Consider the following 21,295-nt stretch of genomic DNA (forward strand, 5'->3'; position numbering starts at 1 on the left):
TTTGTTTTCTATTTTCCGTCCACAAATCAAGGTTAATCGAGCTCAGTCAAAGACATTCATATACAGATTATATCGCACAGCGTCCCTGGTTTCATATAAAAGAAAATGGCGGCGCTCGACCTCTCACTTGCCACTTTTGATGACGTTTTCCTACCTGTTGTCATCTCTAGTCCTGTATTCTCTATGGTATGTACCCCCTGCCCACTCTGGGAGGTCAGAATAATAATAATAATAATAATAATGATAATAATAATAATAATAATAATAATAATAATAATAATAATAATAATAATAATAATAATAATAATAATAAAATAATAATAATAATAATAATAATAATAATAATAATAATAATAATAATAATAATAATAATAATAATAATGGCAATATCAACAATAAAGATCTAAGCACTGATTACCAAAATGATGACATGATCTCATAATGCATGGCATGTTTCATGACATTGGGAAGCAGATATATATATATATATATATATATATATATATATATATATATATATATATATATATATATATATATATATATATATATATAATGTAAATTTTCACTCACATTTTTTTGGCCGAGACGACTCGTTTCTGTGTTTTTTACACTTCAAGTGTAAAAAACACAGAAACGAGTCGTCTCGGCCAAAAAAATGTGAGTGAAAATTTACATTATATATTAGCTCTAACCACCATTATCGAGCACTTTCGTACCTACAAGTACCCACCAACACTCATAAATATATATATTATATATATATATATATATATATATATATATATATATATGTGTGTGTGTGTGTGTGTGTGTGTGCGTGCGTGCGTGTGTGTGTGTGTGTGTGTGTGTATCTATCTATATCTATCTCATAGAATTAAACGAATGAGAATACGTACGAAGCCTAAAAAGTGTCCACCAATGAAAGCATTCAGCGCCATTTTATTGTTGGCTGAGAATGTAGTCATTACCATTCATTCGGTCTCTATGTCAACATAACGACACAAGAAAAACAACAAACAATATCAAAATCCACAATAAAATGTTTCAGAACTGTTGCGTATATTTATGGCACAACGAAGCTGTCAAAAAATGAAGTTAGAGAATGTGTGTAATCATGTATTATAATAACCTGTAATGTGTTTTCCAACCACCACATCATCTACTATTACAACCACCACCACAATATCATCACTAACACTACTACTACTACAACCACCAACCCCACATCATTATCACTACCACTACTACTACACCACCACCAGCACATCATCATCACTACCACTACTACTACAATCACCACAACCACATCGTCATCACTACCACTACTACTGCAGCCACCACCACCATATCATCATCATTACCACTACTACTACAACCACCAACACCACTACTACTACAACCACCACCACACCATCACTACCTCAACTACTACAACCACCACCACCATATCATTACCATTACCACTACTACTACAACTACAACCACCACCACATCATCATCACTACCACTACTACTACAACTACAATCATCACCACCACCACATCATCATCACTATAACTACTACAACTACAACCACCACCAACACCACATCACCTCACTAACACCAGTACTATAATCACTACCATTAGGTTTTGGAGCTTTACTTCATTTAAAATAAGGAAACTTCGGAATTGTATTTGGCATTGTGTTTATATATCATAATATAATTCTAATCAGTTATCTATTTAGAACTAGATACTATACAATATGTATGCCAAATACCACCCCAATTCCCCTTTCTTGTGTGCGGGAATTCCTCTTTCGGCATTGAAATTGAGTGTGAGAGAGTCATCACTACACACATAAACAACAGAAACAATTTAAAAACATGACTATGACACGCAACCACTCACACACGAGGCTATACTATTTATCCCTTTCTCTATATAGAACAGGACAAGACAAACAATAGCTTGACTCTCGCTACACTTCGCATTGATGTTTGTCGTCTCACGAGTTCAACTCTCGGTCGACCTGTCAATATTCCTTTTTGCCGCGGACGTAATCATTAATAGAATGTTGTGTGGTTTTGACCGTGAAGAAAACCTTAAGAAGTCACATTTATATCATTTTAGAGAGATCGTTTTGAATAATTTTGAGTTAAACGAGCGAGCAGCAACTTGTTTTCATGAACGGCCGATCAGCGCTTGTTACTATAGTAACGCGATTCCCAGCCAACGTCTCAATGGCGGATATTTTTCTCATCGAGGCCGCTGGTTGGTTAGCCAATAAGAGCACCGTACGGTTTCCATTGGGTAAATTCCTTGATCTATCTATAAAAAAAAATCAATCCATCCATCCATTTCATATATATCTATATATATATAGCCACATACAGGAAGCCGTCGGCCATCTTGTTTTTATGAAAAATCTCTGGATCAGACAGACTCTAGAGGGTTTTTAGCGGCCGCGAGACTAACTCTCGAGTGAGTGCCTCGCGTACGCCAATTTAACTCTAGAGTCTTTTTTTTTTTGGTAGAGTCATTCTCGCGTGGTACACCGGCGCAAGTAAAGCACCGACTTGACCAGTCAATAGCCCAGCACTTCTCTGATCGGAAAATGAGCAAACTATTGCAGTACAGCAGTTAGAAACAGCATGGCGATTATTGGAGCTCTTTTCGAAAAATTGGCTTCCTTTCGCTTCCTTACTTGTCTGGAGATAGACTGTAGACTGTAGGCTACCTCTGTGGGACTTGTGACTGGGAGAAGCCACCAAGCCAGCCAAGTTGGAAGAAAGTAAGAAGGCGAATTACTAATTATTTACATGAATCCATTAATTACACCCTACCAATTGTTCAGTTCCACACACCTCTGCATTTAGTGTTCTCAAGCGTAGATAGATATCTAGATAGAGTCGAGGTCTAGACCTAGAGACGTTAGAGTTAGAGTCTAACTTAGACACTCTACTCTGCTAATGCCAACGCTAACTCTAACTACTCTAAAGTCTAAGCCATAGACTATAGTCTCTAGTCTCTAGGCTAGGCCCAGCAGTGACCAGTGGTGTGGTATAGGTGTTTGCCCACCCTGTGATTATTCTCAGACATATCTCTGAGAATACGAAAACGAAGTGGTTATTCAGAGTCGACTCTGGATAACTGTAGGCAGTTATTCAGAGTCGACTCTGGATAACTGTAGATGGTTATTCAGAGTCGACCCTGGATAACAATGTGTACATATATTTAGAGCCGAGTAGCCTATCGAATTATCGAGTTGAGGTCTTGCGAGATGAGTTTCTTTCATTTTACTACGGTTATTTTGTGACTTTGGCGATTTTAGTGCCAAATTCTTAAAACTAAAACTTGGCGATTTTTCAACTTCAGTCGCTTATATGATAAATAAGAATCTTTAATCAATTGCAAAACATATTCCATCAACAAAGCAAATTTAAATTAGCTTATAAACAATCATTTCTTAAATTGATCAGCCTAACTTATTATCTCTCTATTACCAAATGATATCTATAAACTTAATATGAGATAGATAGAAGGGTGGCAGAGAGAGAGAGAGAGAGAGAGAGAGAGAGAGGAGAGAGAGAGAGAATTAATGAATTGATTTTTATTTTTTTTTAGATTGTTTTATAATTAGACACAAGTTGTAATGAATTCTATTAACAAATTCAGAACAATCAAACAAAAACAAAACAAAACTTAAAAAGGAAGATGAAAAAAAAAAAAAAGACACGCTTATAAACCCTATAAAATCGTCAAATGAATGTATTATCATGTTACAGCTAAAAAGTACACAAATATTTACACCCATTTGCTCCATCCCCTTCCCTTTCGATCACCTTCTCAACCATGGCCACCATGTGTCTTGTGCTGCCTTTGACATTTGGCGCCAGCGTGTCTAGACTAACGTCATAAATAAAGGAGTGTCACCAAAATTCATGCAACTGAGCAGAGGTGTCAAAAAATGATAGAAGGCATATTATTGTTTTTTTCCCCCTGATCTACCACTGAGCAGAAAATGTTTGACATGATAAAAAACAACGGAACATTTATGAACAAATCCTAAAATCCCAGAAATCCGCGGAAGATTATATCACTAGTCCCCACTATATTTAAATTTTTTTATTTTTTTTTGTTTTGTTTTTTTTTTTTTTGTTGTTGTTGCAAAATCTCGATAATTTCCAAAAAATTGCAAATTTTGCGGCCGCAATCAGCAAAATCTGACAAACGATGCAAAAAAAACGATTTTTCCTAGAACAGGTAGAGAGAAGAAAATAAAAAAGTAAAATATTTTCCATAGGGTTGGTGAAGGAAGCAAACAAAAACAGAAGTTATTCAGAGTCGATGGTTGATAACTGGAAGTTATTCAGAGTCAACTGTCTACAGTTATTCAGAGTGGACTCCCCGACTCTGAATAACCATAGACAGTTATTCAGAGTCGACTCTGAATAACCGCAGCCATACGAAAATGTCTTATTCTTTTTGTCAGACTCGGGAGGCCTTCCGAAAGCTCCTACATTACATCCCCACTATTCTTGTCTCTAGTGTTTTTATGACGGTGTATCTTAACGGATCGTTTTTATACACCTCCGTCACGCATGCGCATCCCACCCAATTTCATCAGCGATATTGTGTTTCTGTATATGGACATGGCGAGTTATATTGTGACATCTGTAGGATGTATTTGTTAATAAATTTATATAAAAGTAATAATAATTTAAAAATCGAAATATAAAACCAGAAAATAGAAGTTGCATTGAAGGTAAAATAATGTTTTAGAAAGTGAAAGACCTTATTAAATGTGATGAACATTCAGGTGACTCACTCGAACATTGAAAGTACTGGGTTCGATTCCCATTGAAGACATTTTTTTAAAAACAGTTTACTTTATTGAGAAAGACATCATTTGTTTGTTTTCTTTCTTTCTTTTTTTTCAAAAACTTCAGTTTTAATTTTCTAAAATTATTTATTTGTTTATTTGAGATCAGTGTTTGTGTGCCATGTTTCTTTTTACCTTTGATTTTTAAAATTATTATTATTATTCTTTAATTTATTATCGTTGTATAAAAACGTACATCAGTAATCACTAAGCAGCGTGCAAAACTACAATCTAAAACTAGTTAAACTTCATGGACGTATGCAGCAACATTTTCATTAATTTACCATCACCGCCAACAGAGGTGCATAAAAACGGTGCATTTTTGTACACCTCCGACGGAGGTGCATAAAAACGCCACCTTTTTTTATAATGTTCTAGTAGGGGGTTTGGGAGGGGGGAAACTCTTTTTTTTAAAAGTCTCCCCCCTCCCAAACCCCCTACTAGAACGTTATAAAAAAAATTTCCCCCTCCCAAACCCCCTACTAGAACAAGAATACTGGGGATGTAGAGGAGCTTTCAGAAGGCCTCCCTCAGACTCAGACATGTCTGGGAATACTGAAATTTCTTATTCCCAGACCCTTTTTTGAATTTTACTTTTATCTACATTCCAGAATATGGGATGGTTCGTAATGCACATAGAAATAAGTTAAGTTAATTAAAAAGCAATAAATCATAAAATTAACCAACAATAAAACAGTAGATGGATAAAAGGTTATTTATACACACAATATGCGTGGACTTTCATGTGGGTGTCATGGCTGAATGGTTAAGTCTAAGTCGTCTGCCTTAGGAGGCTTGTCAGAGTCAACGCTTTGGGTTCGAATCCTATTTATTTGCTCCCCTTTTTTCCCAGTCTAGAGCGTTGCAAATGATAAATGTCCCATCCACCACCACCACCCCCCACCCCCCCTCTTTAAAAAAAGATTCTCTCTCTCTCTCTCTCTCTCTCTCTCTCTCTCTCTCTCTCTCTCTCTCTCTCTCTGGTTCCTTTCTAGCAAATTGTCCTATTCGTCCCCACTCCGATCTCAAAAAGTATATTCTAAAAAGAATAAATAATTAAATAGCAAACAAACAGAAAGAGAAAGAAAAAAAGAATAAAAATAAAAACAATTTTAAGAAGTTCATGCTTTAGAAATGGAACAAGGTCAAACAAAAAAGGAGAAAAGAATAGACTCACTAAAAAAAGAAAAGGGGGGGGGGAGCAATTGGGTTCGAACCTGTGCATGCAGCTGAAAGAAGCAAAATGAAAGCTGCTGGTCTAACCCACTGAGCTGTCTATCCACACCGATATCGATGTATATCTTAAAATTCATATAAGAGTATGAGCTAGACATATTTCCACCATCTTGCTTCCTTGTTTTGATAGTTATTTTCATCTCTGATTTGAATATGTTGTTGGATCTAGTTTTGTGCACGTGTGATAATAAATTGTATTGTCTTGTATGAAGAAGACAGGAAAAAGACAGGTGTGGTCGGTTTTGGGGCGAACAACACCTAGGCCTAGGAATTCATTGGCCATCATCAATATCCCCAAAATTGTGGTCAGAATGAACAAATTATGGAAGTAAAAGATGATCAATAAAGTTAACAGGTAGATAGGTAGTGAAGATTTTAAAGGTTGGTGGACTATGAACAGATTTGATGATTAACAACTTTCTTGCTGGTTGAAAAAAAAGGCAAATTGCCAGTTTGACGTTTTCAGTTCAAAGTGACAAAAACTAAAATTTCATTGATTCATTTGCTTTTTAACATTTGACATTTGATCACTATTTACTTTCATCTTGTGTTAAATATTACTTGATATTGTCTGATTCGGGACACAAATAACCACTGGCATTTTTTTCAGATTGTTTGGTATTTTTCACGTCTTGTTTGGCATTTTGCATATAATCTTTCTACCAAAAACGAAAATTGGTGATTCCCAGACAGTGTCTGCCAATAACGAAAATTGATTATTCCCAGACAGGGTCTGCCAATAATCAAAAGTCCAGGTTTTTAAAATTATTGCCAGACAGGTGTCTGCTAATAATCAGTTTTCTATAATGGCAGACATGTCTGGGAATAACGACAGCCTTGCCCACCAACAAGTATTGAATGATTGCATTTCATTGGCTGCGGCTATTCAGACTCTAGTCTGAATGGTCTCCCATCGCTATTCAGACACAATTTCCAATGCGCATGTGCAATCAACATACTATTAAGACCGGAATCAGTCTGAATAGTCTCCTGTATATAAGGAGAACTGTAGATTCGTTAGTCCCTTACCGTTTGTGTCATTTCAGATTGATCCACTAATGCATATACAGTTCTCCTTGTGGTATTAAGCATTCTTACGTCATTGGTCACTGGCTGCCCAGCTTGAAATGACCAATGGCACGTGCACGTTGCTCTACACTAAGTCATGACATCGCGTAGATTAATGGATGGTATTTTTAATTGTGTTTTCCTGCCTTGAATATGTTTCAAGAAGACACGGATGGGAAAAAAAATTAATCTAGACACTTCCTGTCCAGAGTAATGGGCTAAAAAGTCATTTTAGCATGTGTACGACGTGATGAGAGAATTTCAGGTCAAAATCAAAAACATCAACTATCGGTACACCGAAAGGCTAATGGTAAACAACTCAGTGGAAAATCATTAGCCTACACCAACAGATAAAAAAGTAACGACGATTTTAAATGTGTATACTTTCTTTTGATCGCAAGTACATAATTTCTGTGTATACACTCTATCAATGCAAAGTGGGTTTGTTTTTGTTTTTTTTGTTTTTTAAATATATAATGTTTCCTACCTAACCATTTAAGCGTGTCCCTTTTTAGCTTGATCTTATATCTTATCTATGAAGAGATCCCTTTCTTCTGTTATATAGCAGAATTCTGGAGACCAAATAATTATAATTCAGACATCAGAATTTTGTTGCTAACACTCAGCATTAATCCCTTATTCTATTTGTATTTTCATTCCCTACCTCCCACAGTTAGTGACGTCACTGAATAGGACCCTTTCTGTGACTGAGAGTTTCAGTATAAAAGGAGTTTTGAAAAATGTCAGCCAACGAATCAAGTGCCATTGCCGACTCTTTCTTCCAACCCAATGAAGAGAGTGTTGCCCTCATAATGGGCATGGGTTTCTCCAGGAATGCAGCTATTCATGTAAGTAAAAAAAAAAGAAAGAAACAGCTTTGGATAATTGAAATATGAACATTTGTCTTGAACATCAAGGTTGCCATTTTTCCGTACAAGACAAGACTCTGTACTCCTAAGCCACAAATAACCCAAGTATGATGTACATAGGTCTCAATTTTCCGCTGTCTAGTGAACATCCGCTGTCCCCGTTTTCTCCGCTATGGCTCCCTTCCCTTCTCAAATTCTAGTGTTTTGCAATAATTTGGTAAGTGTCTTTTTATTTTACTTTTTTTTTTTTTCAAACCTTGTGTTGGTGTGAATATACCATGATTTCCATTTGTTGAGGCTTCTGGGTGAGATTTGTTATAACAACCATGCATAAAGTTCCTCCCTTTTCAAAATTTTGAGTTGTGATCTATGGGTGTAGCTGAGGTACTTTTGAATGGTTGGAGAGGCTACTGGTGGGTTCTCTACGCAGTTCTCTATAGTCATCCGGGAATGAAATGTTTTAGTTTTGCCAGGAACCGTTTTCATGAGGGAAGCAGTCTGATGTAATCTTGTGTTACCGTGAGAGTGAAAATGTGTACATTTTTTAAATCCCTAGTAAGCCTTCTCTCAGTGATTTTGCGCTGGTATTAGAAACTATCTGACTTGACTTATTCCTCCCTGTTTCCTAGTAGGGAATAATGTGCAAAGCTGCCAACTCTCACTTTTATTTCTGGGTGGGGTTCCTGACCTCCCATAGTGGGCAGGGAGGTACTTACTGTGTCTTCTATCCCCCCTATATCTATTTTCCAACTTGCTTTCTGTTTTTGTCTTGGAATGAGATTACTTGGTTTTGGCCTGGTCCTGGCCAGATGCCTGGCTGAGAGTGAGAGGGAAACAGTCATGTATAGTTAATTTTGGGAGATGATATTTTTTTCCTTGTAAATCATATTATCTCTGTTATGCACTCTGTTATGTTTTTTTTTTTTTATAATATATGATTTGTAAAACATTTGAGTCCCTTAGTAGGGACCTGTGCTTGTGTCTGGATGAGACTTTTAGTGATCTCAAACTAAATACTTTGATAGTCTGCTCTTGGAATCTACACCTGTTTCTTATTTGAACCAATTCCCCTTTTTCTTACCTTTTTTTGCATGCTTTCATTGTAATTCTAGAACTTTTTACTATCCCATTTTCTTCCTTTTTACTGGCACTGATATGACCTTAATGTGTTGCAAGTGCCGTAAAACCCTTAAAAACAAAAACAATCACTTTTTTTTCTGTTTTTTTTCCTGCCGTGATTTTTTAAAATCACATTTTTTCTTCAAGTTTATTTCTTAATTACATGTGGATGTTTTTTCTCATGTAAATTGACTAATCTGAGCGTCATAAAATGTTTTTTTTTTTTTGGATTTCATGACTATGAATCCCCTAACTTAGGGTCTGATGTTGCGCTATGAGTCTTGGGTGTCAGGAGAAAGACAGAGAGTGTCACAATCACAGACACTGACTTGAACTTTCTAATTATCTTATTCATTGCTGCCTGGGTAGGGATCCTGACCTCCCATAGCGGGCAGGGAGGTACATGCTGTGTCTTCTAACCCCTTATATCTCTTTTCCAACATGCTTTCTGTCTTTGTCTTGGAATGAGATTACTTGTTTTTTTCCTGGCCCTGGTCGGAGTCCTGGCTGGGAGGGAAACAGTCAAATGCATAGTTATTGTTTTGGGAGATGGTATTCTTTTCCTTGTAAATCATCTCTCTGTTATGTATTATTTTATTTGTTATTTTTAGTGTATAATGTCAGCATTTGAGTGTATTCCTCTTTGTTGGATTTTGTGTTTGTGTCCGGATGAGACTTATAGGTGATCTCAAACTAAGTACATTGGTGGTTTGCTCTTGGAATCTACATCTTATCCCAATTTGTTCCCAGTTCCCCTATGTCTTACTTTTTCTTGGGTGCTTTAATTGTAATTTCAGAACTTTCTACTATCCCATTTTCTTCCTTTTTACTGGTGCTGATATAACCTAAATGTGTTGCAAGCGCCGTAAAACCCTTAAAAGCAAAGTAAAAAAAGCAATTCATTGCTGCCTAATCTCTGCTAATTATTGGATTTACTTTATTATGATTGTCCATGCTATTATCCTCCATTCTGATATTCCAATAAACTGGTTCCACATCCTTTGGATTCCTGCGATCATGCACCTACTGCCTCTTCTTTGTATGTGAAATGTGTTCCATTTTGAACAGGGGCAGATACATCTATGAATATTCTGAAAATTCCTCCTTTTTAAACATTTCCCACTGGCAGCTGTGACTTTTGTGCTGTCTACCATTTCTAAAAGCTGAATGACCTTAAAGCGTGTTAAAAATTCGAAAATCAAAGTAACAAAAGATTTGATAATATAAATATGAACACATTTTCTGGTTAACCCTCTCCTTACCAACTACAGGAAAATCGTCACATTAATTGTTACGATACAACCAACATTTTTTCTGACTTAGATTTGTTTTTTAAATCAAAATATTTAAAGAAAAGGTGTTGTTATATTTACAAAACTTAATACTGTTTTGTGCGTTTAAATTTGAGTTAAAACATTCAATTTCTATATTGGGTGGGAGTGAGATTTTAGTAATAATTTTGAGAACTGTCGGTAATAAGTGAGTTAAAGACTGTGTTTTGGATTATCAGGAAATGGTTTTATAAATTTTGATATTCAGTTACTTACCAAATATGTTTAGATCGGAGTAAATTGTTTATTATTGCAAGTATGAATGAGAGCAATTTTATTTATTTTTTTATTTTTTGGTGAAAATATTTATTATTTTAAAAATTCTCTCCCAGGCTTTATTCTACACCGGAAATCAATCTGCTGACTTGGCAGTGGGATGGATTCTTGAAAACAACGATAAAAATTTGGATCTTCCCCTTGATGTAAGTTATTGTTAATTTGGACATTTTGTATTAGGGCAATGAGTTTATCACTGATTGTGACCATTAGCTGCCAGGCCTGCTTACTATTACCATAGCTAATGTTTTAGCAGAATTTTACCAAGGAACCAGTTGGAGATCTACGAAGTCTTGAACTTTAGAAATTTAGAACAGGTTTAGTGCACTGTACAAATTTGGGAAAATAAAATATAAAGGTTTCTGTGGAAATTGAGGGTCGACAAATCAACTGGTATGGATATGATCCATCTAAAATTTTTCAAAGGATCATCGTTGATCCCAGAAACTAGGCTTATGGGTAGCATTCGACACGTCCTTATTTGCAGGTCTGATAACCCAACTTGTTATGGGCTGATTGTTATATTATACTCTCAAACCAACGCAAAATATTGTCTATTACAACAGAATCAGGCCCATGATTGTTTTCAGTTATCAGACCTCCATATGTATCAGGCCTGTAAATTTGCCGGCAATTTCGCTCCGCGGGGAAAAAAAAATAAATTTTTTTCATTTTGTTTCACAGCCTATTGAATTGATAAAATTCTAAGAAAATATTCCGGGAAATGGGGATCTTTGCTCATGTTATATTGGAAAAGCTTCAGCTTCAGGGGGACAACATCCCCTGACCCTCTACCGGGGCCCGGACCCAAACGTGTCACAGATTTTCAGTCAATTTTTTTAAGGGGGCAGATACAGGCCTGATGTAATATATCTGTACACTGTTACTGAGTTCACAATGACCTCGAATTGGGCTCCTGCTCGTCTTAATTTTGTGTAGGCTGCATGTTTTAAAATATTTTTTTTTTAATGAGCTGTTATATAGCGCAATCAATATCTACTTAATGTGCTCAAAGCGCTGTACAAGGGCCCCCTGGCCAACAGCAACATTTAAAATTTAGGACGAGACATGACGCCTGTTAGGCGATGTTACAATTTTTTCGGACAGAGACAATGCTGTTAACAGCCTTCTCTAAGGACTCAACTATGCACCGAGCTAGGCTCGAACCCAGGACCTTCCAATCCGAAAGCGAGTGTCATACCACAAGACCACATAGCCACACTGGTATGTTTAGCCTATATAGCATTTTGTCCACCAAAAAATAATAATGACGTATGGCCCATGTCCCATTTTATTATATTTTTACCCTTTAAAATGCTGTGAGTGGGCTAAATAACATCTTGCTTGCTCTAAAGCTCTATCTTGGCCATAAGTAAATAGCATATGCCATATAGCATTTTGCCCACCCTAAAATGCTAGATAGACAATATGACCCATATAGCATCGACATTAATTAAATTATGTAAAGGTTTTAGATTATGTAAATTTGCTTTTGAGTGTCTTGTGGTAGATTCTTGTTGTTTGGAAATATTTTTTTTATAGAGTGCATGTTTGTGTGTGTGTTTGCATGTGCTTTTCTCACCTGTGCAAGTATTATAATGTGCGGCTATGGTCTTGTGGTATGACACTCACTTTTGGATTGGAAGGTCCTGGGTTCGAGCCTCACTCGGCACATAATTGAGTCCTTGGAAAAGACTCTTTACTCGCATTCTCTCGCCTTACTTATGTGTAAAATGAGTACCTGGCAGTCAACAGCATTGTTTCTGTCCGAAAAAAAATTGTAATATTGCCTAAGAGGTGTCCTATCCCGTCTACATGTTAAGTGTGGCTGTTGGCCAAGGCCCCTTGTACAGCGTTTTGAGTATGTTAAGTGGATATTAAGCGGTATAAAAGCTCAATTTTTTATTTATCTATTTTTATAATGTGTGAAAAGATTAGTTGCCACTGCTCACCGTTATATTTTCATTTGACAACTCAACAAAGAGCTCAATCATCTTTCATCTTGCAGGTCCATCTGCAAGCTTGCAGCGATAGCAGTGATGAGGATGAGAGCTTTCTCCCCGGTGATGTTTTCAAGGCTTACAAAATGGTGTTTGCCGTCAACTGTGAGCTCAACATGGGTACGGGGAAGATAGCGGCGCAGGTGGCTCATGCGACTCTTCGCCTTTTCCGAAATATGATGGAGGATGATTCTAAAGCTGAATCAATGATGGCGTGGAGCCATACAGGGTATGTCGGTAAGATAGAGTGATAGATAGTGAGTGGCCAAATGTCCTGATCAAATCTGGAATGTCCCAATATGGCAGTCTGGAGAAAATTTTAAAGAAAGTAAAAAAAAAATTGGATTGGCAGTAGTGCCAACCTTACGTAAAAAATGGGTATATTTTTATGCATTTTCATTCATTGTACACATTTTGCTGAGGATTCTACGTATGATTAAATTTCTATTATTAGGGGACAGCGTGGCTCAGCGGTACGGTCTTTGCTTCCTACCCAAAAGGTGTTGAGTTCGATCACCCGCCGCCGTGCTGTGTGGCCTTGAGCAAGTCACCTCGCCTTAGCTCAATTTGTGGTGCTGCACTGCGGCTAACGCCTGGGTTATTCCAGTCTTCCCTTGGAATAGACCCTGGAGACAAATTTCCCTACGGGATGAATAAAGGGAATTTTATTTTTAAAATTTTTAAAAATTTATTATTTTAAACATTCATACACTTTTTTGGTGTACTTAAACACTATCTGTTTCTTGACCCAGAAGTTCATGAAGTGAGTTCAATGTAATATTATCCGGCAGGGTCATATCAAATTTATGTACATGGATATGGAAGTTGATAATATTTATATAGTCTATAAAGTGTAAACTTATTCACTAATTTAAATATTGATTACATTATTGCTAGTATGGTTTAATTGCCCCGTGTCAGATTTAGTGAAATTATCGTTTTTTCAGAATTGTACGCATTTTAAAAAAATATGGCTCATTTTGGCTCTCCATTGTACACATTTACATGGCAGCACGGGATTGGAAAAGACCCTTGCATTTCACAGGATTTTTTTTTTTTTGACTAGAAAATTAAAAACAAGGACCAGAAAAGGCTCTAAATCGAGATCAGTCCAAACATACTGGTGTTTTAGGTCATGACGATACTGTGTGTCTTGGTATCCCGTTTTTTTTTTTTTAACCCTTTCCTCACCAACTAGAGTAAAATCGTCACATTTGTTACGATACAACCAACATTTTTCTTATTCAAATTTTTCTTGCACCTACATCATAAAATTTAAAGAAAACGGACTGCGTTTTAAAGCATGTTTTGCTAAAGAAATTATGTATGGCAAGAACTTTACTGCTTTTGTGTTTTCGTGATAAAAAATCTATTTTTGTGTTAGTTGGGTGTGAAGTTTTGGGGAGAATCCTGAAAATGGTTGGTAAGGAGAGAGTTACTTATCCGAACCAGCGACCACCTGAGCTCTAGCCCTTCGGCCTTGTGCCATGACGTAGAAGTTAGACGTCTTTTGTAGTTGTTCCAGGTGACTATAAAGTGTGTTACTGATGCTTGGATTTGGTGGGAGGAATGTGCATCTCAAGGAGAGAGTTAAAAGGTTTGCCGCTATGATATGCATTCCAACCTTAGAGCACTTTATCTCTTCAATTCTTTCAAGATATGTTTTGATTTATTACTGCATACATGGCTTCAAGACACTTTCATTCTTTTTTTTTATACGGTCTCAAATTTTTTTCTGCTGAAGTTTTGGGCACCCTGCACTTTCTATTCTTCCTGTTAGAATAATCCTTTCTTCTCAATTCTGTCTTGGCAGTTGTATGATCATAGAGTTTTAAAAGGGACATTAGACTCCCATACCTGCCAACCCTTCCGCTTTTGGTGGAATCATTCCTATTTTCACTCTTCCTTTTTGTATTATTCCGCCATTGTCTCTAAAATTCCGATTTTCAAAAAATGATGATAATGGTTAGAACAATTTTTTTTAAAAGAGGCGGGGGGGGGGGGGGGGGGGGGGGGTGAAATTCCTATATTTTGTCTCAAATTCCTATTTTCAGGCATTCTGATTCCACTTTTGGAATGTGAAGGGTTGGCAGGTCTGGACTCATTCGAGTTTGGATTTTTTCATCCAATAATTTTGCCAATTTCCTTTTGGAATACAATCATTAACCTTGCTGTTCTCACCAAACAGCAATGTAACCTTATTACCTGACATGGCGGGTTTTTGCAAAAAAAATCATCCCAAATTTTGCAAGCTAAAAACAGCAAAATATTTGCAAAAAGTTGTGATTAATTTTCATAAAAAGCTATAATTCATTCATGACAGAGAAAGGTATTTATTTGTTTTTAAGGGTTTCGCGGCGCTTGCAACAAATGTAAGGTCATATTAGTGCCAGAAAAAAAGGAAGAAAATGGGATCTAGTAAAATGTTCTAGAATTACAATTAAAGTACCCGAGAAAAAGGAAGAACACGCTATCAGTGTACTTATTTTAAGATTATCTTACTGTTTCATCCTGACACAAGCACAGGTCCCCCAGTGATGATAATGAAAATTTGTCAAAAAGGAGGAAAATCTACTGGCCCGTCAGTCAGACCCAAATCTAATGCAAATATAACATAGCTATTCATAGTTATTTAATATATTATTAGTCCTAAAGCACTTCTTCTGATCATTACATCCTGACCTTTTGCAAATATAATTTAATGAATTGTCATTTCCAATTAAACATTTTAGAGGCCTATAATGTCACCCACTATATATCAAGTGATTATGATAAACTTTTGGCCAAAAGACCAGGAGGTATTTGTTTTTACATAACAAACCCGGTTAGTGTCTGTATTATTGTAACCTTGTGATGATGCAGCTTATAAATAAGAATCTTTAATTAATTGCAAAACATATTCCATCGACAAATCAAATTTAAATTAGCCTTTAACCAACCATTTCTTAAATCGATCAGCCCAACTTATTATCTCTCTATTACCAAATGATATCTATAAACATAATATGAAGATTGAAGGGTGGCTGAGAGAGAAATATGGATATGAGAGGGAGAGAGGGGGAATTGATGAATTTATTTTTAAATTTTCTTTTTTAAATTAGACACAAGTTGTATTGAATACTATTAACAAATTTAGAACAATCAAAAAAAAAAAACAAAAAAATCAAAAAGGAACAAAAAAAAAAAGACAGGCTTATAAAATCGCCAAATGTACTATTATGCTACAGCTTAAAGGTACATTAATATTTATACTCATTTGCTCCATCCCTTTCCCTTTCGATCATCATCTCATCCATGGCCACCATGTGCCTTGTGCTACTTTTGACATTCGGCGCCAGTGTGTCTAGACTAACGTCATAAATAAAGGAGTGTCACCAAAATTCATGCAACTGAGCAGAGGTGTCAAAAAATGATAGAAGGCATTTTTTTTTTTTCATGAACTACCACTTAGCAGAAATTGTATGACATGACAAAAACAACGGAACATTTGTGAAAAAATCCACGGAAGATTATCATCACTGGTCCGTCCCCACTAAATTAAAAAAAAAATTATTTTTTTTAAATTTTGGCAAAATCTCGAAAATTTTAAAAATTTTGCAAATTTTTCGGCCGCAATGCAATTCAGCGATTTTTGCCATTTTTTTGCGGCCTCAAGCGATGCAAAAAACTGCCATGACAGTATTACAAGGTCGGAGTCTCAATTCAATGGTGTTACTGTTCTCTTGGTTAGTTTTTGTGATTGTGCGGCTATGTGGTCTAGTGGTAAGATGCTCGCTTTTGGATTGTAAGGTCCTGGGTTTGAGCCTCGCTTGGCGCATAGTTGAGTCCTTGGAAAAGGCTCTTTACTCACATTTTCTCACCATATTCAGGTGTAAAATGAGTACCTGGCCATTGACAGCATTTTCTCAGTCCGAAAAAAAAATGTAATATTGCCTAACAGGCGTCATGTGCCCTCTTACGTTAAGTGTTGCTGTTGGCTAGGGACCCCTGGTATAGCGCTTTGAGCATGTTTAGTGGATATTGCACTATATAAAAACTCTATTTTGTCTCTGTCCCAAAAAATTGTAGTATCGCCTAATGGGCGTCATGTCTCATTCAACATGTTACGTGTTGCTGTTGGTCAGGGAACCCTTGCAAAGCGCTTTGAGCATGTTTAGTGGATATTGCACTATATAAAAACTCAATTTGAAAAAAATACATTTTTTTAATACTCGGATAAACAGCGGGAAAAATTGTTTGATCAGATTGGATTAATAGTCTCAAACCATTATTGTAAAGGGATATAACAAATTATAAGTTTCTCCATTTTATTTATTTTTTTATTTAAAAATTTTTTTTTCAGAGAGATGAAAATTGTTTTGCGTGGTGACAGCACCCTACATCTAGAGACTCTCGCTGAGCAGGCAGCCACTTTAAAATTGGAACATTATCTGGTGCAGGACGCTGGTCACACACAAGTCGCCCCAGGATCGACGACAGTTCTAGCGGTCTTTGGAAAAATTGATGATGTAGACAGAGTGACAGGAAAATTAAAGTTATTGTGATGTAGAGTTGGTGGGGAGTGGGTGTAGAAGGCTCTGTGTAAATATAAGATGGGGAGGAGCTGAAGGGGATGGAATGAGGGAGGTAGGTCAACTTTTTTTTTTGTACCAATCTATCTAGAGGACGAGGAAATAGAGATGGGTCATACCTTGAGGGAAAGCCAACAACAAATGGTACCAGGCAGGCTTTGACAAGATAGGTCATACCATGAGGGGAAGCAAACAACATATGGTACCAGGCAGGATTTGACAAGAGAGGTCATACCTTGAGGGAAAGACAACAACATATGGTACCAGGCAGGCTTTGACAAGAGAGGTCATACCTTGAGGGAAAGACAACAACATATGGTACCAGGCAGGCTTTGACAAGAGGTCATACCTTGAGGGATACAAAATGGTGCTAGACAGGCTTTGACAAAGAACCTGTAGGGAATATGGAAAAGAGTACTGGCATGAATTGGCTTGTTGAAGATAAAAAGGCCTCATCTGACCTATGTCAGTGTCCTGACCATGCTAATTGTAGAGGAGACATGAGAGACATATGAGCGTTTATATAGCATTATATTCAATCAAAACGGGTACCTTCAGGTAAGAAGCTGACTGTCGTACTACAAGACCACAAACCCGCACAAAGGAATGAAGGCTATTCATGGAAAGGTACGGAGAAAGTTGCTCAGAATCAGACTAAATACAGAAGACTTTTGATGACCTATGCTCCCACGGCAGTGATAGGGCTAAGTAAGTTAGTATTTGTTGGTGGGGAACGGTTTGTGTTTGGTTGCACAAGGTTATGCACTAGTCATTTGTTTTAAGTTTGCAGGTTTGATTTCTCTCGACGTTGTCGTCATCATCATCATCATCATCATCATCATTTATGTGTGAAAGCTGCTGTATGTTTTTTTATAAGACAGATGATTTTGTTATTGGTAGTTAAATTGATATTACCAAGGTGTAAAATGAACAAAAAAGATGTGGGGAGGAGATTGTGGGTGTGTTATACGAGATTGAGTATGGTATAAAGAAATGTGTTTGTTGTGAGTGTGTGTCTATGTACACACATGTATAGTTTGAATAATCTGATTGCATCAATTCAGTTTGAGAACTTAATGCTTTTAACCAATCCTGGCTTTTGCATTTGTTTTGTTTTCTCACTGCGTGGAATCAGCACTATTTCAGTTGGAACTCCCAAGGGACCAATAACCCTCCCTGCTCGCTACCTGCATGAGGTCATTGGAGTTCAACTGGTATCAGGCAGTGCCGTGTCCAATGGGGGCAATTATGGATATTTATGGTCTTATAATATGTCTGTATAGCGGGAAAACAATAACAGACTCTTTCACTTCATTATTTTGATTTGAAAAATCAGTTGTCTTTCTAAACATCAGTAAAAATTTGACATTCTTGTGGTTAATAGTTTTCTTTGAATATCACAAAATGTTGATCTAATTTTAAGTGCTTGTAAATTATGGTGCACTTAAATAAAAAATTTGTTATTCAAAACTCAGCGGCAGTATCTCAAGAATTTTAATAAATATCAAAAGTACATATATGCATCTATGTTCCTGTGCAATATTATCATATTGGCAGTTGATTTTCTTGATTTATTCATGGTTTTGTAAGTTCTGTGTATTGTTTTTACCAATTCCGTTCCTCTCAAACAGTTGTGTTGATCATAACAGTAAATTGATATGATTGTGGTAAAATAACTCATAAAGATAATATTTTATTGACCAGTAAAGACTAAAAACTAATATTGTGTATGATTTCAATATCTCAATTTACTATCAATCTGCCTATAAAGTATGACTTCTTTACAAGAAAAAATCAATCACCCAACAAGGTTACTGGACATGCTACAAATATTGCAGTATCAATCATCAATTACAACTAACACTAAGCACTGGTACTGTTAAATTAAATGATTTGCTCAAACAGACGGACATAGTATGTGGACAAAAGAGGATTCAAAAGTATGAGGGCATATAGTTTATTCCAAGTAGTAACCTTTTTCTCCTTATTGACCAACTACATTCAAAACGAACACACTGTCCATATAGTTTATATAGAATCATCTCCTTTCCTCCAAGAAAACACATTTAGTCATTGTCTTATAAAGTCATCTGATATACCATTGAACTCCAGTCAGTCAAATTTAGAGATAAAACAATTGAATAACAACCAGAGTCAAATCAGTATAACACCACAGGCATACCACAGCAAGATCATTTAATTTTTGGGAAATCACTGCCATATATATCTGGACGCTTCAGTCTATAAACATTCACTTGTGCACAAAAGGAGAACTTGAACTTACATTATATTACTTATTCAACATGCAAGAATACCCTAAACATTGACACCTATATGACACTATAAAGTCGGCATTTCCTGAGACAACCACACAAAAGCAGTACCGTATACATCTTCAAACTATAATGCCTAACAGTCATAAAAAAATATAATTTTGACTTGAATCGTAAGGAATTTAAGTATAGAAAAAAGTTATCAAGCCATTAAAAAGTTGACTTTCAAATGTGCCCAAAACTCATAATATTTAAATCAGTTAAATGCTTAAAAAATAATATTAGTATTATTTTCGTTTAATGGTTTATATTTTATTCCTAAACTGATATTTGGACATAATTCATGGCATGGAATACTATGTGAGAGAAAATAAGGATCTCACCAAGTCATGCCAAATAAGAAATTTACAATAAAAATTTCATATCTTTTAAGGTTTTACTGCCCGGACAACAAAACTTGGCATGTGTCAAGATCATCATTTTTACTTTATAATGATGCTTGTTTCAATCATTTTCTGCCGCTGGGAATTAAATTATTGATATGCAAATTACAACAAATTAATTTCATTGATAGCTCAAAAACCACTAAATTGACACCTCTCTTATGAGCAGCCTTAAGAGGATACATTATTACCAACCATGGCATATGATGAAAGAAACCCTTGCTTTGCTTGTGGTGAGGGAACAATTTTCATATTTGTGTTAGCAACTGAGCAATACCATAAAATATTGCAACAATTAATTACCATCAGCGGCATCACAGATTCCTACTGACCGCTACCTGTTCCACCCATGGGCTGACCCCACTAATGGGGTCAGGTTGACCTAGCACTGAAATACCGCTCAGAGGGGAAAATGCCACGCAGTGTTCTCTGATGGACTTAATCATGACCCTTATCCTTAGACTGGTAATGTGACGATATGAAATTAATGCTGACAATTGTATTTTTAGACACAATTCTGACTCTCAAGTCATATGCATGTGATAAATAGGAGGAGATTTTATAATAGATTTTAAATTTTAAGATTTATCTCTGATCATTTCAGTTTGAAATTTACCTTTAAGTATTGGCATAGTTTTTTTTTTCAAAGAATTGTAGAAATGATCTACTTGACATCAGTTTCCCTGGGTTCAATAATGTGAAATTATTGGTAAAAATGGAAAGAAAAAAAGTCAGTGAGACTGGCACTGAAAGCATAGCACAAATAGCTTCTCAAAGTAACAAAGTTTTGGATCAATTTGAAAGGTATTGAACAAAAGTGAATATACTAGCAGTAACAGCTTAAAAAATGAACACAGTACCAAGCACCGAATATTTCGGACTCGAAACTTGAGTCATCTAATCCATTCCTCAGAGTGGTTTGTAACCAAGTGGACACTTCTCTTTGTTTACATCTCAAGATCCTTTTACATGTGGACAGCCGGGCTGTCTTACTGGATGTTAAGCAGACCTGCCAACTTGAAAATGTTAAAATTCATAGTTTTAGGAAACAAAAATAGTAGTTAGACCTGTAAATTCTCAGTCAATTAACTGAAATCAGTCAATTTGTCAAATTCAAATATTTAAAAAAGGAAAGAAAGAAATAAAAAAAAGAAAGAATTCACAAATCGTAGTCGAATGACCGTAAAATAATTAGGAGTGTTCTACAGCGCTACGCATGGCTCATGGGGACCGTTTATAT

At 36.1% G+C, this 21,295-nt stretch overlaps 1 protein-coding gene across 1 annotated transcript; it reads left to right on the plus strand.

The window, feature by feature from the left end:
* The first annotated feature begins 2,398 nt into the window (after positions 1-2,398).
* Positions 2,399-20,160, plus strand: LOC144957148 (putative peptidyl-tRNA hydrolase 2). The gene is made up of 5 exons (XM_078888166.1): positions 2,399-2,778; positions 7,847-8,021; positions 10,825-10,914; positions 12,777-12,997; positions 17,111-20,160. The coding sequence occupies exons 2-5, from the start codon at positions 7,914-7,916 to the stop codon at positions 17,310-17,312; spliced, it is 621 nt and encodes a 206-aa protein (XP_078744292.1). The 5' UTR covers positions 2,399-2,778; positions 7,847-7,913; the 3' UTR covers positions 17,313-20,160.
* The last annotated feature ends 1,135 nt before the right edge of the window (positions 20,161-21,295 follow it).

Source organism: Berghia stephanieae, chromosome 11, assembly GCF_034508935.2.
Source record: "Berghia stephanieae isolate SIO BIC M18660-M18661 chromosome 11, UCSD_Bste_1.3, whole genome shotgun sequence".
Classification (NCBI taxonomy): Eukaryota; Metazoa; Mollusca; class Gastropoda; order Nudibranchia; family Aeolidiidae; genus Berghia; species Berghia stephanieae.